Here is a 17,321-nt window from a genome sequence, read left to right as displayed (position 1 = left end):
AAAGCAACTCCAAAATCATCTGTGCAAGGCGGTACATTTTGATTTAGTTGGGTATGATTTGGGAATGATTTAGTTGGGGTTGGTCTTGCTTTGAGCAGGGGGTTGCAGTAGATGGCCTTCTGAGGTCTTTTCCAACCCTAATCTTCTATGATTCTAAGTTATTTGACTCAAAGGCGATATCATAGCAAAAACACACAGTTTCATAACTGTCAAAAACAAGCTCTCATAGAATGTCCTCAATTCCTGCAGTAGCTTTCCTGTTATTAGCAGTTTCCAAATGAAACATTTGATTTATCTTCCAGGCTTCCTGAAGGATTGGACATAGAAAGATCAGGTACATTTTGTTCACCGGATCACTGCACATATGATAAAGAAGTTCAGCCTTGTAGTTCCTTTATTTGACTTTGGCAATCTAAAACTGCAGCTTTCTGACACAAAGTGGCTCTCCATTAGTCCCTGTGTGAACAGGGTTCTGGATCAGTTCGGACAAACAGAAGCTATGCTGTCTTTTGGTGTTCTGAAAGTCATAGAAAGGCTGAGTAACAGGATGTGTGGGAGTGGGGAAGGATGGGTGATGCTGATAGGAAACAGGTGATGGTCAGAGAGAAGAAACTCAGCAACAGAGAGAACAGTGCTCAATCATGGAGTGAAAAGACCATAGGTGTGTGGAAGTTCTCAGACTGTAAACTCCCACAATGTTGGGCTCAGCCAAAATGAAAAAAAGCATCCTTGACTAATGAGGAGATATCCTTCCTCCTCTTGTCATGCAGGTTTAAAGTCAGTGGCCCCCAGTGATCACCTTCTGCATTTGCCCACTTTGTCATGAAGCTCTTTGGTTTTGACCCCGTATATGATAGGGTTGAGCATGGGTGGTACGATGAAACATAGGTTGGCCAAGATAATATGAATGTGCGGAGCGATGCCCTGACCAAACCGATGTGTCAGAATGGAGAAGAGGATGGGAGTATACGATGTCAGCATGACACAGATGTGGGCTGTGCAGGTTTTGAGGGCTTTCAGGTTGGCTTTCTTGGAGGAGATTCTGAGGACAGCCCTGATGATCAGACCGTAGGACAAGCCAATGAGCGTCAGGTCGAACCCAATGACTATAACTCCTATCACCAAGCCATACATCCTGCTGACTGTGATGTCCCCACATGACATCTTTGCTACAGCTATGTGATCACAGTATGTATGGGGGATTATCTGGTTCGCACAGAATGGCAGCCTGCTCAAGAACAGGGGCTCGGGCAGAATGAAGAAAACAGCTCTTGTCAAACCCACTAGCCCTAGCTTAGCTATTCGTGTGTTGGTGAGGATGGTGGCGTATCTCAGAGGGCTACATATGGCGACGTAGCGATCAAAGGCCATTGTCACGAGGATGGCTGAGTGCATAACAGCAATCGCATACAGGAAGAACGTCTGGGCAAGGCAGCCATTCACAGTAATGCCTTTCAAATTGAACCAAAATATAAACAGTGCCTTTGGCACAATGGAGGTAGACATGCCAATATCTGTGAGCGCCAGCATGCAGATCAGAAGGTACATCGGCTTGTGCAGGCTCTGTTCTTTGCCTACAACAAACACAACTGTGAAATTTCCCAATAGGCTGATAATGTAGAACGCAAAGAAAGGGATGGAAATCCAGATGTGAGCAGCTTCCAGGCCAGGGATACCCATTAGGATGAATAATGAAGTGTCAGAGGGGGTGAAGTTGAAAGCTGCCATGAGGTGATTGATTCATCAATTGGGCTCAGAAACGGTCAAGGTGTCTGTGAAGGGAGAAAAGCAGAGTGCGTGCTTTATGACAAATACTACGGTTAATATTTATAGTTATTAAAAATATGGAAAGGGCAGTGAGTTGCCAACATTTACTAATGACACCAGAATATTTAGATCACAGTCAAGTCCAAAGAAGTTTTCAGAGGGAGCTAACCAAGCCGGTGAATGGACAGCATGATGGCAGATGAATTTCTATGTCAATAAACTGTGATGTGTATGCTAATTGGTGGGAAAAGCTTGGATTCCTCAAACACCTAACAAGGTTCTAATTTGACTGTATGAACTCTGGACAGGAAGCAAAACACTGGGATCCAGGAGGAATAGGGTGGAGACTCACACAGAAAATACAATGCCATGAGATCAGTCAATGCTTCACCCTTCTCTGGACTCCTCTGTGTCATACTAGGCACATTTCTGAGACAGGATATTACAGAACTAGATGTGGATCAGGGAAGGGCAATGAGAATGATCAAGAGCCTGGGGAAACTCTCATATGGAGAGAGGTTGAAAAGACTGATGTTTGCCTTAGAAAAGAGATGAATAAGAGGGGATACGAGAAAAGTCTGTAAATTACTGACTGGCAGAGAGTATATCAAAACGCGTTTCCCCATCTCATAACACAAGATAAAGAGGACATTCAATTAAACTGAAATGTGGCATATTCAGATCATGAAAAATGTGGAATTAGACTGAAAAAACAGTGAAGAGTCCAATGGCACCTTAAAGACTAACATTTATTTGGGCATAAGCTTTCTTGGGCTATAACCCACTTCATCAGAGGCATGGAGTGGAAACTACAGGAGGCTGGTATAAATATACTAACACATGAAAAGTTGGGAGTTACTTTACCAAGTGGAGGACCACTGCTAACAAGGTCAATTCAATCAAGGTGTATGTGGCCCACTCCCAACAGTTGATGAGAGGGTGTGAATACCAAAAAGTGGGGGAAATTACTTTTTATAGTAAGCCAGCCATTCCCAGTCTCTGTTCAGACCCAGTCTGATAATGTCAAGTTTGCAAGATAATCCCAGCTCTGCAGTTTCTCACTGAAGTCTTTTTGTTGAAGAATGGCCATTTTTAAGTCTGTTACTGAGTGTCCAAGGAGATTGAATGGTTTTTTAATGTTACCATTCTTGATAGCTGATTTGTGTCCATTTATTCTTTTGCATAGAGACTGTCCGGTTTGGCCAATGTACATGGCAAGGGGCATTTCTGACACATGATGGCATTCATCACATTGGTAGATGTGCAGGTGAGCAAGTCCCTGATGGTGTGGCTGATGTGGTTAGGTCCTATGATGGTGTCCTTTGAGTAGATATGTGGACAGAGTTGGCAATGGGGTTTGTTACAGGGATTGGTTCCTGGATTAGTGCTTCTGATGTGTGTTGCTGGTGAGTATTTGCTTCAGGTTGCGGGGCTGCCTGTAAGAGAAGACTGGTCTGCCTCCCAAGGTCTGTGAGAGTGAGGGATCATTTTCCACAATAGGTTGTAGATCATTGATGTGCTGGAGAGGTTTTGGCTGGGGATTGTAGGTGATGGCTAGTGGCGTTCTGTTACTTTCTTTGTTGGGCCTGTCCTGTAGTAGGTGACTGACAGAGCCAGATGGGTACCCAGAAATCTGTTTCTTAGGACTTGGCTACACTTGCAAGTTAGAGCGCATTAAAGCAGCCCTGGGCGCCCTAACTCACGACCCGTCCGCACTGGCAAGGCACTTAGAGCACCTGGACTCTGCAGCTGGAGCGCTCCTGGTAATCCACCTCCATGAGAAGCATAAAGCTTGCTGTGCCCCGGCTGAAATGCCCAGGCATCAGTGTGGATAATGTGTTGCATTACTGCACTGTGATTGACCCCCGGAAATGTCCCATAATCCCCTGAAGTCAAGTGGCCACTCTTGACACTGTTTTGAACTCAGCTGCAGGCATGCGGCTATCCCCTTTCAAAGTTCCGTTTCTAACAGCCGGCATGCTTATCTCCTCCGGGACAAAGCAACCATTGTGAGAGTGTGTGAGAGAGAGGGGGGGGGGAGGAGATCTGCTGCTGTCTGAACTTACAAGACAGCATGCTGACACACTCTGCCCCCCAAAACACACTGTTTCTCCCCCCACATACACACAACACACTCCCTGTCACATTCTACCCCACCCCACCCCCATTTGAAAAGCACGTTGCAGCCACTTGCATGCTGGGAGAGCTACCACAATGCACTGCTCTTTGTGGCATTGCAAGAGCTGCTAATGTGGCCAAGTCAGTGCGCTTGCAGCTGACAGTGTAAACACATGGCAGCATTTTCCTTGCTGCGGTCTCCGAAGGCTGGTTTAATTCCCAGTGCTCTACATCTGCAAGTGTAGCCCAGCCCTTAATTTCCCCAGGTGGGTACTGTCGTTTTAAGAACGCTTAGAGATCCTGTAGTTGTTTGTCTCTGTCTGAGGGATTGGAGCAAATGCAGTTGTATCTTAGAGCTTGGCTGTAGACAATGGATCATGTGATGTGTCCTGGATGGAAGCTGGAGGCATGTAGGTAAGTATAGCAGTCAGTAGGTTTTTGGTATAGGGTGGTGTTTATGTGACCATCACTTATTTGCACTGTAATGTCCAGGAAGTGGATCTCTTGTGTGGACTGGTCCAAGCTGAGGTTGATGGTGGGGTGGAAATTGTTGAAGTCCCAGTGGAATTCCTCAAGGGTTCCCTTCCCATGGGTCCAGATGATGAAGATGCCATCAGTGTAGTGCAAGTAGAGGAGGGGCGCTGGGGGACGAGAGCTGAGGAAGCGTTGTTCCAAGTTAGAATTAGACTGATAAACTCATTTCCACATGAGGTTACATTTATGATGAGACTAGCCAGTCACAATAATTTTCAGCTAAATAAATATTTTCAAAAGGCTATATGATCACATGCTCCAGGGAGAAGGCAATCTCTACCTGTTAGGAATTAGGTAACAATCAAGAAATGAATGGCAAAAACCAACAGAAAGGTTTGGGGGGAAAAATAGGTAAAAAAAAAATTAGTTACAAGGTAACTATAAATTGGGAGAATAAAGTTCCTGATAGTACCAGTACCAATCACACTTTGGGGTCAGTATCAGTTCCTCCAAAGTAAGGCACATGTTAGTCAAAACAATCGTATTCAGTGTCTGGCGATCAATATTAAATCCTGCACAGCAAAGCTATGGATGCTTCACAGAACAATTCAACCAATGGAACAGAGAAGCTAATCATTCCTGTTTCCTGACCAGTAAAATTTACCAAAGAGTGACAACCAGCAGTATGGGTAACCTCTAACATGAATGAACAGTCCCGTGCAGTAACTCATTACATTTATAAATAAAGACATTTGTATGTAAAGGCCTCATTTGTAATGTCATTATTCCAAATTTCTGTTTTACGTCTCCTACACACAGCACTGTGGGACACACTGTAATAATGCCAATCCAGTATTTCAGAACACTCAACCTACTGCCAATAATAATACAGGTGGTAACAGTAATTTCCCTAATAGGAATTTGCCACAAGCGCCAAACTTCACCACCGAGATTGGAAAGGGATTGTTATGCCTGGATATAAAGTGCTGTCATATATACACATACTTTCTATGCATACATACCCATATGTAACATACCAATATATACAACATATCTACATTATCCATACATATTAATTATCTAAAATTGCCCCCAAAGCTCAATCATAAACCTACATTTCAAAGTCATGGTCCTGAGCCTAACATTCCCAGGTCTACTATAAGGGACTAAAAACAGTTGGAAAATAAAATCTGTCCATCGGTCGTATGAGGGAATGTGCAGTCTATGGGACAGATGGGCCATATATGTGCGGATGGGAAAGTAAGGTGGCCACATAACACTGTTTATCCCACTGGGTCGTCTTCAGTCTATGCATTATCCTTTCCTGGGACGATGGGTGAACATCTTCTCCATAAAAAGACAAAAGTGGGGGAATGTAGTAGGAAAAGAACCTGAAACATAAACCCTTGTATCAAAGCCCTGGTATGAGGCTTGAGGCCTGAGCTAAAGTAGACAAAGCTTTACTTATATAAAGCAAAGACAAACTGTGAGGAAGAGGTAGGACCTGCTCAGAGAATCTGACAAGAACAGGGCTGATACTGCAGAAATACACATTCCTAAGAAGTGCTAGTCACAGAGTAGAGTGTTCATGCAAACACATCCCAATATCAAGTGGTACCAGAACATCCAAATATCAAGGATGCTACAAAAACATTCCCCAAGGATAACAGGAACACACACTCACCCCTCTGAAAAGATAAGCTCAGAATGTTAATACGTAATACAGATGTTTTAATTGAACCAGCATGTACAAGAAGATGGGTCATAACAAGCCCATCAGGGGACAGTAACTAATTATGTCAGAGGGCCAGTACGTAACCTGTTTGTGTCAGAATATAAAGATGTATCTCAGAGGGAGTGTCTTCGTCTAGCCAAGGGAAAAACGAAAAGTCCCGCTGTTCATTGATTGATTGTTACGGGCATACATGTGTTAGTCGTCCGTTAGAGTCTGCAGGATACTAGTACTGAGCTTCATCGACAACAAACCTGTCTTGGTCATTGGGGAGGTCACTCGAGGTTACTGTGCCCATTGTGAGTGCAGAGCTGGGACAGCACACAGGGAGAATACACACACACAGCCCAACATCTAACCACACTGACCAGGGTGCTGCTGGAATCGGGCCAGCCTAGGATGGGGAAGGAGGGAACAGACAGTGGGTCAGAATATGATGGGAGGTTGAACCATCTGAGGAGCAAAGATCAGTGATTCTTTCTACTGGTGAAATACCTGAACTTACGTAAATAACATTCAATAACAACGATTGGAAACCAAACTGAGTAAAGGTGGTGACACCCAGGCTGCAGTTCTGTGCTCACACGTACTCGGGGCCAGGAAAGGTCCCAGCACTGGACTTGAACCAACAATCAAAATGAAAATATGAATTTCAGCAGTGCTGCCCACCTGTCTGTGTACACCCTCTGCCTGCCCCACAACCCCCAGTGCTCCCCACCTATTCGTGTACATACCCCTGCCTTCCCACATGCTCCAGCACTTGCCTGCCTGTCCGTGTACCCCCTGCTTGCCAAAACCACACCCAGCGCTGCCTGCCAGGCCATATACAACCCATGCCTACTTCTGCAAAGTCCAGAACTGCCCACATGTCCATTTACACCCCCAGCCTGCCCCCACAACCCCCAGCACTGCCTGCCTGTGTATACCCCCTGGCTGCTCCACAACCCCCAGAGCTGCCGCTTCTCTGTGTACACTGCGCTGTTTGCCCCCACAACCAACAGCGCTACCCGCCTGTCCATGCACCCCCCTTCCTTCCCCACAAGCCCCAGCCTTGCCTGCTTTTCCATGTACCACCTGCATGCCCCAACATCCCTCATTACTGCCCGCTTGTCTGTGTACCTGTCCCCTGCCTACCCCAACAGCCCTGAGCATTGTCCACCTATCCATGTGGGTCCTCCACACCCACAACTTCCAGCCCTGCCACACAGTGATACCCCACACCCAGGACAAAAACTAGGTGCCAGACCCCACAGCGACAGGCACAGAAATACCTTCTAAGACAAGGTTAAACTCAGTGTCTGCCTGCACCGGTGAAATGGGGGAGATCAGAATGAACAGCCTCTCCGTGGGCGAAGGGAACCCCTGGAGCTGCTCAACTTGTGCAGGGTGTTGGGGTAGAATATGAGAGAGCGGGAAGGATTGACACTGGAGGCAGGACCATGCACCCTATTATCACTATATATTGCATCAGAGTTGCTATGGATACCACCCCCCCACACACACACACACACATACACACAAAAACTGTGCATTCCTGGACCTCCTCTGCTGAGAATTACAACCCTGGCTGGTTTCCTCCATGCCAGAAACATGCTTTTCTTTTTACTGCTTTTTGGTGCTTCTCGTCCTCTCCAGAACCAGAGATGCAGGGGCACAGAGAAAGTAGACCCCTTCCTGAAAAATTTACTATCCTCCTTGTTCTAAACGTTTAAACCTGTGAGTTTGAGATTTCACCAATTCTCCTCTCAGTTTTTCTTTAGGCCAAACAAGCTCACCCTTTCTTAGAGGCCACGGGACTACTCCAGTTGAAGTCACTGGAGGCTCATGGCCAGTGTAAATCAGGCCATTTATTTAAGTCCCTACATGTGGATTAAGAGTGAATTCTGCCCCTGTTGGGTGATTTGCCATTGAAATCAGTGGAACCAGATTCACCTGTAGTGTTTAACTTTCGGCTCTGAGATGTGAAAATCATGGCTTCACGTCCTGCTCCAGAGAGTGCTATTCTGTTAGGGTCACGGTGCTCAAAGAGTCTGAAGAAAATCCGGAGTTTATGTGGTATTCTGAGATGGGGTTTGAAAGATGGGGTTTTCAAACATGTGGGCCGTGATTTTGATGTCGGGGGGCCAGTGTCAAATGAGAGTGACCCACTGTAGGCAGAATGTGAGAGCAGAATCTGTCCAGTGTGTGACCCATTCTTGTTGTGAACCCTCTGGTAACACTGATACCCACTGCAGAGGCTTTGGCTGCACTTCCCAACAGGGCAGTGGAGTCGCTGAACTGGAAAACTTGAGCGAACCAGAGGAAAAACCAGACACCCCCAAAAGGCAGCTAATGAGATAGATAGCAGGACACAGGAAGGTTATAAGTTTCAAGTCAAGAACCATCAGGGCAGAAATTCACCAGCACGGCAACTTGAACTGTTTAGTATTATCAGAAAGACAAGGGATTTACCTGGCAAATTGGAACTACAAATGTACTAGAAATAGTTTAGACAAATTCTTGTTTTTAAGATCAGTTATTTGTGTCTGACTGACCCCTGAGCACTAACTTTAATGCAGAAACAAGCAACTCACCAAAATCCTGCTCAGCAGAGAGAGGAAATTTCCTAACAGTGACAAGAAGGCAGAGTCCTGTGAATCGGTATAGGAATTTCACATCTCCCGCTCGGCATACTGGACAGCATGCTTTATGATTCTCCTGTACAATCCCTGAGGACTCTTTGGTTGGCCAGGACTCCTGGAGAATTCCCTGAGCTCTGTGAAGAGCAGAAAATAGACCCTGGAAAAAAATCATCCTGAGAGCCTCCCCAGGGAGTGAGGAAATGATTTGCAGATACCAGGAGCTCAGATTTTCAGGGCAAACTGAATCTTACAGACTGTTCAGCCTAGCAATTGACAATGGCTTTCTTTTCTGTGTCTAGCCTCTGAAATGGGGCTTCTCCACTCTCGCTGTGATTCCTTCACCACTCCAAAGTCCAGAATCACCTGGAATTCATTGAGATTCCCAAATCTGTTGCACAGGGGCCATTTTTATTTTATTATTTTATTTTACGTAGGTATGCCCTGCTGGGGTGAGAGCACAGTGGTAAAGGAACCAAACCACTGCTATGCCTGGATCTTTTCTTCGGGCTACAGTCCCTCCCCCATGCTTGCATCACAGAGGCCTGGGGGCCTAATTTGCGCTCCAGAGAGTATGAGTGTTAGGGGATGTGACCTCCGGGAGCAGTCTGGGAGCCGCGCAAACTGCTGTGCCCCTCTCATCACCCAACTGGGCTGGCCCTTGTTCACACTGCTTTGCTGGTGATTAAGCCTCTCCAGGCCCTGTTATCACCCAACATGACAGCAGAGGGCGACAACACACCCAAACCGAGCTTCCCAGGGCTTACCTAAGCCACCCAAGAGCAAACAGAAGACATCAGCCAATTTCCAAGTCCTGAGGCTCACAACCCCCACTGGAGTATAAACCCACATTTATACTGTCTTGCCCTGCACAGGATCTATACAATGCAAGCTCATTAATAGAGTTGTCCTGCCCTTGATGTGGGAAGGATATGCAAGAAGTCTGTGTTAATCAAGCTGAGATTTTCTCCAGACACTCAAAGGCACACTGATTTCGATAAACAAAACAAAACAAAAAACAAGTGTAACTACAAAAAGATGGATTTTAAGCAATTAAATGTCATCATAAACAGGTCAAAACAGATTACCTAGCAAATAACCCCCACCCCCTGCAAACTAAGCCTAAAATACTAGAAATGCTTTCAGCCTGGGACCAGCACTTCCTTCAGTTCAGTCTTTGTTTCTTGGTGACAAGTATCAGAGGGGTAGCCATGTTAGTCTGTATCCACAAAAAGAGGAATCCGGTGGCACCTTTAAGAATAACAATTTATTTGGGCATAAGCATTTGCAGGTAAAAAAACTACACTACAGAATTATTTGAGCATAAGCTTTCGTGGGGAAAAAAATCCACTTTTTGCATCTGAAGAAGTGGATTATTTACCCACAAAAGCGTATGCCCAAATACATCTGTCAGTCTTTAAGATGCCACCGGACTCCTCGTTGTCTTTCGCGGGTGTTTCCAGGAGTTCTCTTGTGTGGGGAGAGAGGCCACTAGATGATGTCACACCCAACCTTATATACCTTTAACATATGGAGGAAATTCTTTGTTCCAAAAAACATTTCCCCATCTAGTTTGTGGAAAAATACAGGTACCCATAATGGAGTTCGATGTCATGTGGTCTGGTCACATGACCTTGCATGCCCTACTGAGTCATAGCAGCCATTATCCAAAGGCTATCTGAAGCAGCAATCAGAGGAGAGGCAAACACAAGGAATTTGCCTGGGGGGAGTTCCCACAGTTTTTTGCCTTTCAGGTTTCTGTGGGCAGTAAATACAACATGTGAAGAGCCTTTTAGAAGGAAGACAATATGGATAGTGAGTGATCAGCTGTTGTGACCTGCACGGGATGTGCCATGTTTGTCTTTCTCCCAGAGGACAGAAGCGACTTTGTCTGTATGAAGTGCAAGCTGGTCTCCATATTGGAAGAGAAGGTTAAAGGACTAGAGACCCAAGTATCAACCCTGCATTGCATCAGAGAAAAAGAAGACTTTCTTCATTTGGTTCTGCAGGCACAGCATGCTGAAGAATCAGAGGGGGCAGCGCAGAAGTGGAATGAAACTTGGCAGCATGTGACCTCCAGAAGAAGAAAGAGGAGACCCCATGTACCCCCAATGCAGATAGAGGTCAGAAACCATTTTCAGGCTCTCTGCACTGGTACTATGGCGGACAATGGTTAGTATAGTAGGAAGAGAGCCTGAAACAAGACCCTGCACTACAGGCCCGGTATGAGGCCTTCATCCTGAGCAGGAGTTGTGGCTCGAAGCAAGCACTGCTCACAGGTGCAGTATAACTCAGCCAGCCTCTCGGTCAGACTGAGTGTGTGGAAAAGTACAGCCACTGACAGGAAAAGATCTCAGGCTGCAAAATAAACACATCTAGGTTAGAATCCTAGGCTCCTGTACCTAGAACTAGGAGCCCCTGGTACATGAAGCACTGAGACAGCCTGACACCAGAAAGATAACTAGAACCTTCTGACCTCCGAGGTATCCTGACACGATGAACAGAGATGTTTTGATTATACCACCCGAGACATGGAGATGGGTAGGCTTAGGTGACATCACAGGGTGGTACATGACCTCATCAGAGGGTGACGAGCATAAGAATCAGGGGGGCAGTACAAGCCCTTCTTGCAGTATAGTATACATAACAGTGTACAATAAAACAACTTGTTCGGCCCAGGGGATGCTGGCAGGTCCGTCCAGTGTTTCAGCTGTTCCATTGTACCAGAGTGCTCATATTTGAAGGGTTCTCTAAGATATAGGATGTTTCTCATTGCGCTTCACTACAATAAATATGGGCTCGGGTGCCTTCGTTGCTCAGCTAATTCATGGTTGTGTCAATTTCTTCGATCATGGAGTGTTGTCTCAGTTACCTGCAGAAACGGAGACAGCATACACAAAGAGGTACGTACACAGCCAAACAACATCTGTCAGCGCTCTCAATGAACACTGACAACAATTTGGACGAGCCGTCTGTGGGAAGGGATCAGAAGGAGACTGGAAGGCATGTGATGCATTGTTCCAGAGATGGGGGTTCCACGACCACCACTCCCAATAAGAGGTGACAGTTGGTGGTGGTCATGGACTCCCTCCTAAACCCAAATTGGATGGAATACTCCAGATGTGGCCTCACCAGTGCTGAATAGAGGGGAATAATCACTTCCCTCGATCTGCTGACAATGCTCCTACCAATGCAGCCCAATATACCATTAGCCTTCTTGGCAACAAGGGCACACTGCACTTAGGATGGAAGAATCCCAGGCACTGCTACAGGCTGGGGACTGACTGTGTAAGCAGCAGTTCTGAAGAAAAGGACCTGGGGATTACAGTGGACAAGAAGCTGGATATAAGTCAGCAGTGTGCAACTCACCCCTGGGCTCAGAGTGTCAGATGGCTGTTGTTACGTGCCGAAGGCTGGAATGTCGTTGCCTCCGTAACATTGTTCAGGCTGCTCAGTGCTTCTGTCTTTGGAGCTCCAATGTTATCAGTATTAACAGGAAAGGCAACCTATTAATTCAGCAGACCTCGATGTTATTCATAAAGAAAAACCACAGGCACGGTTCCATGACAAAGGCACCCAACCAGCTTTATTACCCTTTATACGTAGTCTTAGCGCCCTAGCTGTGAGCCAAATGAGGAAATGAGCTTATGGAATTCCTTTTCCCTGGTGGTAATTGTGGGGGACTGACGTTACAGTTTACCAGACAGGGCTCATGTCTGACAAAGTACAAACACAGGATATGGGGTTATATCTCTGTCTGGTGAGCTGCCGGCATAAGGTGCATTACAGGAAACCCCAGAACAGTGAATTTTGAATCATAGAATATTAGGGTTGGAAGAGACCTCAGTTGGTCATCTAGTACAATCCCCTGCTCAAAGCAGGACCGACACCAACTAAATCATCCCAACCAGGGCTTTGTCAAGCCGGGACTTAAAAACCTCTAAGGATGAAGATTCCACCACCTTCCTAGGTAACCCATTCCAGTGCTTCACCACCGTCCTAGTGAAATAGTGTTTCCTAATATCCAACCTAGACCTCCCCCACTGCAACTTGAGACCATTGATTCTTGTTCTGTCATCTGCCACCACTGAGAACAGCCTTGCTCCATCCTCTTTGGAACCCCCCTTCAGGTAGTTGAAGGCTGCTATCAAATCCCCCCTCACTCTTCCCTTCTGCAGACTAAATAACCCTCGTTCCCTCAGCCTCTCCTCGTAAGTCATGTGCCCCAGCCCTCTAATAATTTTCGTTACCCTCCACTGGACTCTCTCCAATTTGTCCACATCCCTTCTGTAGTGGGGGGACCAAAACTGGATACAATACTCCAGGTGTGTCCTCACCAGTGCCAAATAGAGGGGAATAATCACTTCCTTCCTTCTGCTTGCAATGTTTCTACTAATGCAGTCTAATATGCCGATGGCCACCTTGGCATCAAGTGCATGCTGCTGACTCATATCCAGCTTCTTGTCCACTGTAACGCCTCGGTCATTTCTACAGAACTGCTGCCTAGCCACTCGATCCCTAGTCTGTAGCGGTGCATGGGATTCTTCTCTCCTAAGGGCAGGACTCTGCACTTGTCCTTGTTGAACCTCATCAGATTTCTTTTGGCCCAATCCTCCAATTTGTCTAGGTCACCCTGGACCCTATCCCTAACCTCCAGCGTATTTACCTCTCCCCCCAGCTTAGTGTCATCTGCAAACTTGCTGAGGGTGCAATTCATCCCATCATCCAGATCACTAATAAAGCTGTTGAACAAAACCGGCCCCAGGACCAACCCCTGGGGCACTCCGCTTGATATTGGCTGCCAACTAGACATCGAGCCACTGATCACTACCCATTGAGCCTGATGATCTAGCCAGCTTTCTATCCACCCTATAGTCCATTCATCCATCCCATACTTCTTTAACTTGCTGGCAAGAATACTGTGGGAGACCGTATCAAAAGCTTTGCTAAAGTCAAGGAATAGCACGCCCACTGCTTTTCCCTCATCCACAGAGCCAGTTATCTCCTCATAGAAGGTAATTAGGTTAGTCAGGCATGACTTGCCCTTGGTGTATCCATGCTGACTGTTCCTGATCACTTTCCTCTCCTCTAAGTGCTTCAAATTTGATTCCTTGAATACCTACTCCATGATTTTTCCAGGGACTGAGGTGAGGCTGACTGACCTGTAGTTCCCCAGATTCTCCTCCTTCCCCTTTTTAAAGATGGGCACTACATTATCCTTCTTCCAGTCATCAGGGACCTCCCCTGATTGCCATGAGTTTTCAAAGATAATGGCCAAAGGCTCTGCAATCACATCTTCCAACTCCTTTAGTACCCTCGGATGCAGTGCATCCGGCCCTGTGGACTTGTGCTCGTCCAGCTTTTCTAAATAGTCACGAACCACTTCTTTCTCCACAGAGGGATGGTCAACTCCTCCCCATACTGTGCAGTAGTCTGGGAGCTGATCTTGTTCGTGAAGACAGAGGCAAAAAAAGCATTGAATACATTAGCTTTTTCCACATCCTCTGTCACTAGGTTGGGGTGTGGGAGGAGGTGAGGGCTCTGGGCTGAGGGTACAGGTTCTGGGGTGGTGCCAGGGATGAGGAGTTTGGGGTGTAGGAGGGGGCTCCAGGTTTGGGAGGGCTCTGGATTGGGGCTGGGGCATGGGCTTGTCCTGGCTCCGTACTGCACCCTGCGCTGCAAGCAGCCAACATGTCTGGCTCCTGGGGGAGGGAGGAGCCTTGGCCTGCTTCTCTCACCTGCACGCACCACCCCCCAGCTCCCATTGGCTGATTCCTGGCCAATTGGAGTGCAGAGCCAATGCTCAGGGATGGGGCAGCACGTGGAGCTCCGTGTCCCCCATCGGTAGAAGCCAGACCTGCTGGGTGCTACCACGGTGTAGAGCAGGGTGGTGCTGGAAGAGGTAGGAAGTAGCTTACCTTGGTTCTGCAGCACCGCTGACTGGACCTTTAATAATCCAGTTGGCAGTGTTGACCAGAGCCGCCAGGGTCCCTTTTCGACCGGGTATTCCAGTCGAAAACCAGACCCCTGGTCACCCTAAAATGCAACCGAGATGGAGCTACTATAAGCTGGGGTGCATAACTGGTTGGAAAATCATTGCCAGAGAATAGTTATCAGTGGCTCGCAGTCATGCTGGAAGGTCATAACAAGTGGGGTCCCGCAGGGATCAGTTGTAGGTCTGGCTCTGTTCAATATCTTCAAAGATTATTTAGATAATGGCATAGAGAGTCCACTTACAAAGTTTGTGGATGATACCAAGCTGGGAGGAGTTGCAAGTGCTTTGAAGGATAGGATGAAAATTCAAAATGATCTGGACAAATTAGAGAAATGGTTTGAAGTAAACAGGATGAAATTTAATAAGGACACATGCAAACTGCTCCGCTTTTGAAGGAACAATCAGATGCACACATACAGAATGGGAAATGACTGCCTAGGAAGGGATCTGGGGGTCATAGTGGACCACAAACTAAATATGAGTCAACAGGGTAACACTGTTGCAAAAAAAAAGCAATCATCATTCTGGGATGTATTAGCAGGAGTGTTGAAAGCAAGACACGAAAAGTAATTTTTCCGCTCAACTCTGCGTGGATCAGGCCTCAATTGGAGTATTGTCCAGTCTTCAAAGCCCACCGGTCTAGCAACGTCTTCCTGTGCTGCGTCCTCTGCCCATGGCCGCACCTTGCTTTCCCCAGCCACTCATCATGCTTGGCTGCTCCGTTACTTGTGCCCTGGCCGGCACCCACTATCCTGGCTCTGGCCCCGCAGCTGCCTGCTGTAGCTCAGCCCTGATTCCCCATAGGTGTAGCTGCTCTGTACTACCCCAGCTCCTGGCTCTGGTCTGCTTCAGCCCCCCACCTCTGCCTCAGTTCTGATGTTCTGCCTCTGGCACATCTCTGGGCTTGTGGTTGCCAGATTTCTACTGCATTAATGGCCCAAAGTCACTTAAAAACTAATGCTAAAGAAGCCCGATCTATTCGTTGAAACAAATTTTTTTTATTATTATTAACACATTGGTCTATGCATCAAGTAGCAAAGGGATTTTTTTCTTAAATAGATAGTACAGATCTGATTTAAAAAAAAAAAAAGCTACAAGCCCCAGCAGGAGTTCACTCACATTAGCAACAAAGTGAGATGAAAATCAAATTAACATGCAAAATCCTAGTACTGGGACTTGTATCCCGATCGAGGGTTTGATGTTTGAAACAAAAAATGGTGAATGACATTGTTAAAAATAAGGCAGATGTAGCTCAAAACGTATGTAGTGCAAAAACAACAATAAGAGTACTATATTATTTATTTCTAATGCATTGAATCATGGTAGCCAATGTCCACATTTTGAGTTGAATTAGTTTGTTTCTGTTAGCCTCTGAAAGGTAACATTTCATCTCTGCGGTCTTCGTCAGAAGTAAAATATTTCTGCTGGTGGTTATACATTAGTAGTGACACGTGCAATCATTTCTTTCATTGATGTAAACTCTTCACAGCAGATTTTGTATCATTGCATATACACCCTAACATTAAGAATGGTTTTTTAAAGTTCCTCTTGCATCTTGTTGTGCACTTTTGTTTTTTATCCAGTTCATCTGAGAAAACAATCTTTCTGCTTGAGCATTGCTAAAAGGTAGTCACAGTAATGAAAGAGCAAACAAGCCAAGTTCACTAAAGATTTTCTCCTCAGTGGCATCCATGTATTCGAGATCTTCAACCCAAAACTGCTAAATTTGCTTGTCCTGTTTCACAAACTCCAACATGAAATCTCAACACCTATTTTTTATGTCTTTGACCACAGAAATGGCTAGTGTGTATTGTAAAAATTCCATCTGAAAAGCAACTCCAAAATCATCTGTGCAAGGGGGTACATTTTGACTTAATTGGGTATGATTTGGGAATGATTTAGTTGGGGTTGGTCTTGCTTTGAGCAGGGGGTTGCAGTAGATGGCCTTCTGAGGTCTCTTCCAACCCTAATCTTCTATGATTCTATGATTCTAAGTTATTTGACTCAAAGGCGATATCGTAGTTTAATACAACAGTCAAAAACACAGTTTCAAAACTCTCAACAACAAACTCCAGTAGAATGTCCTCAATTCCTGCAGCAGATTCTTGTATTAGCACTTTCCAGATGAAACATTTGGTTTATCATCCAGGCTTCCTGAAGGATTCAATATAGAAAAATTAGGTACATTTTGTGCATGTATGATAAAGAAGTTCAGCCTTGTAGTTTCTTTCTTTGACTTTGGTTATCTGAAAACATAGCTTCTGTTTGTCAGAACTGATCCAGAACCCTGTTCACACAGGGACTCATGGAAATCCACCTTGTGTTAGACAGTTTCAGTATCTTTTAGTGGTCTTGAAGTCATGGAAAGGCCGAGTAACAGGGTGTGTGGGGTGGGGGCTGATGGGTGATGCTGAAAGTATTAAGGTGATGGTCAGAGAGAGGCAATGGACAAAACAGTGCTTGGCCATGGAGTTAAAAGATAGGTGTGAGGAAGTTCTCAGACTGTGAACTCACAAAATGTTGATCTCAGCCAAACTAGAAGAGATTATCCTTGACTGATGAGGAGATATCCTTCCTCCTCTTGTCATGGAGGCTTAAAGTCAGTGGCACCCAGTGA

General features: G+C 46.0%; 1 protein-coding gene across 1 annotated transcript; it reads right to left on the bottom strand.

The window, feature by feature from the left end:
* Positions 1-795: 795 nt before the first annotated feature.
* Positions 796-1,728, bottom strand: LOC135872946 (olfactory receptor 52E2-like). Its single transcript, XM_065401078.1, has one exon. It carries the CDS (start codon positions 1,726-1,728, stop codon positions 796-798), a length of 933 nt encoding a protein of 310 aa, XP_065257150.1.
* Between the last annotated feature and the right edge of the window lie 15,593 nt (positions 1,729-17,321).

Source organism: Emys orbicularis, chromosome 1 (genome assembly GCF_028017835.1).
Source record: "Emys orbicularis isolate rEmyOrb1 chromosome 1, rEmyOrb1.hap1, whole genome shotgun sequence".
In the NCBI taxonomy this organism is placed as follows: Eukaryota; Metazoa; Chordata; order Testudines; family Emydidae; genus Emys; species Emys orbicularis.
The sequence above is the reverse complement of the archived record's forward strand: the minus strand, read 5'-3'. Positions and strand labels throughout refer to the sequence as shown.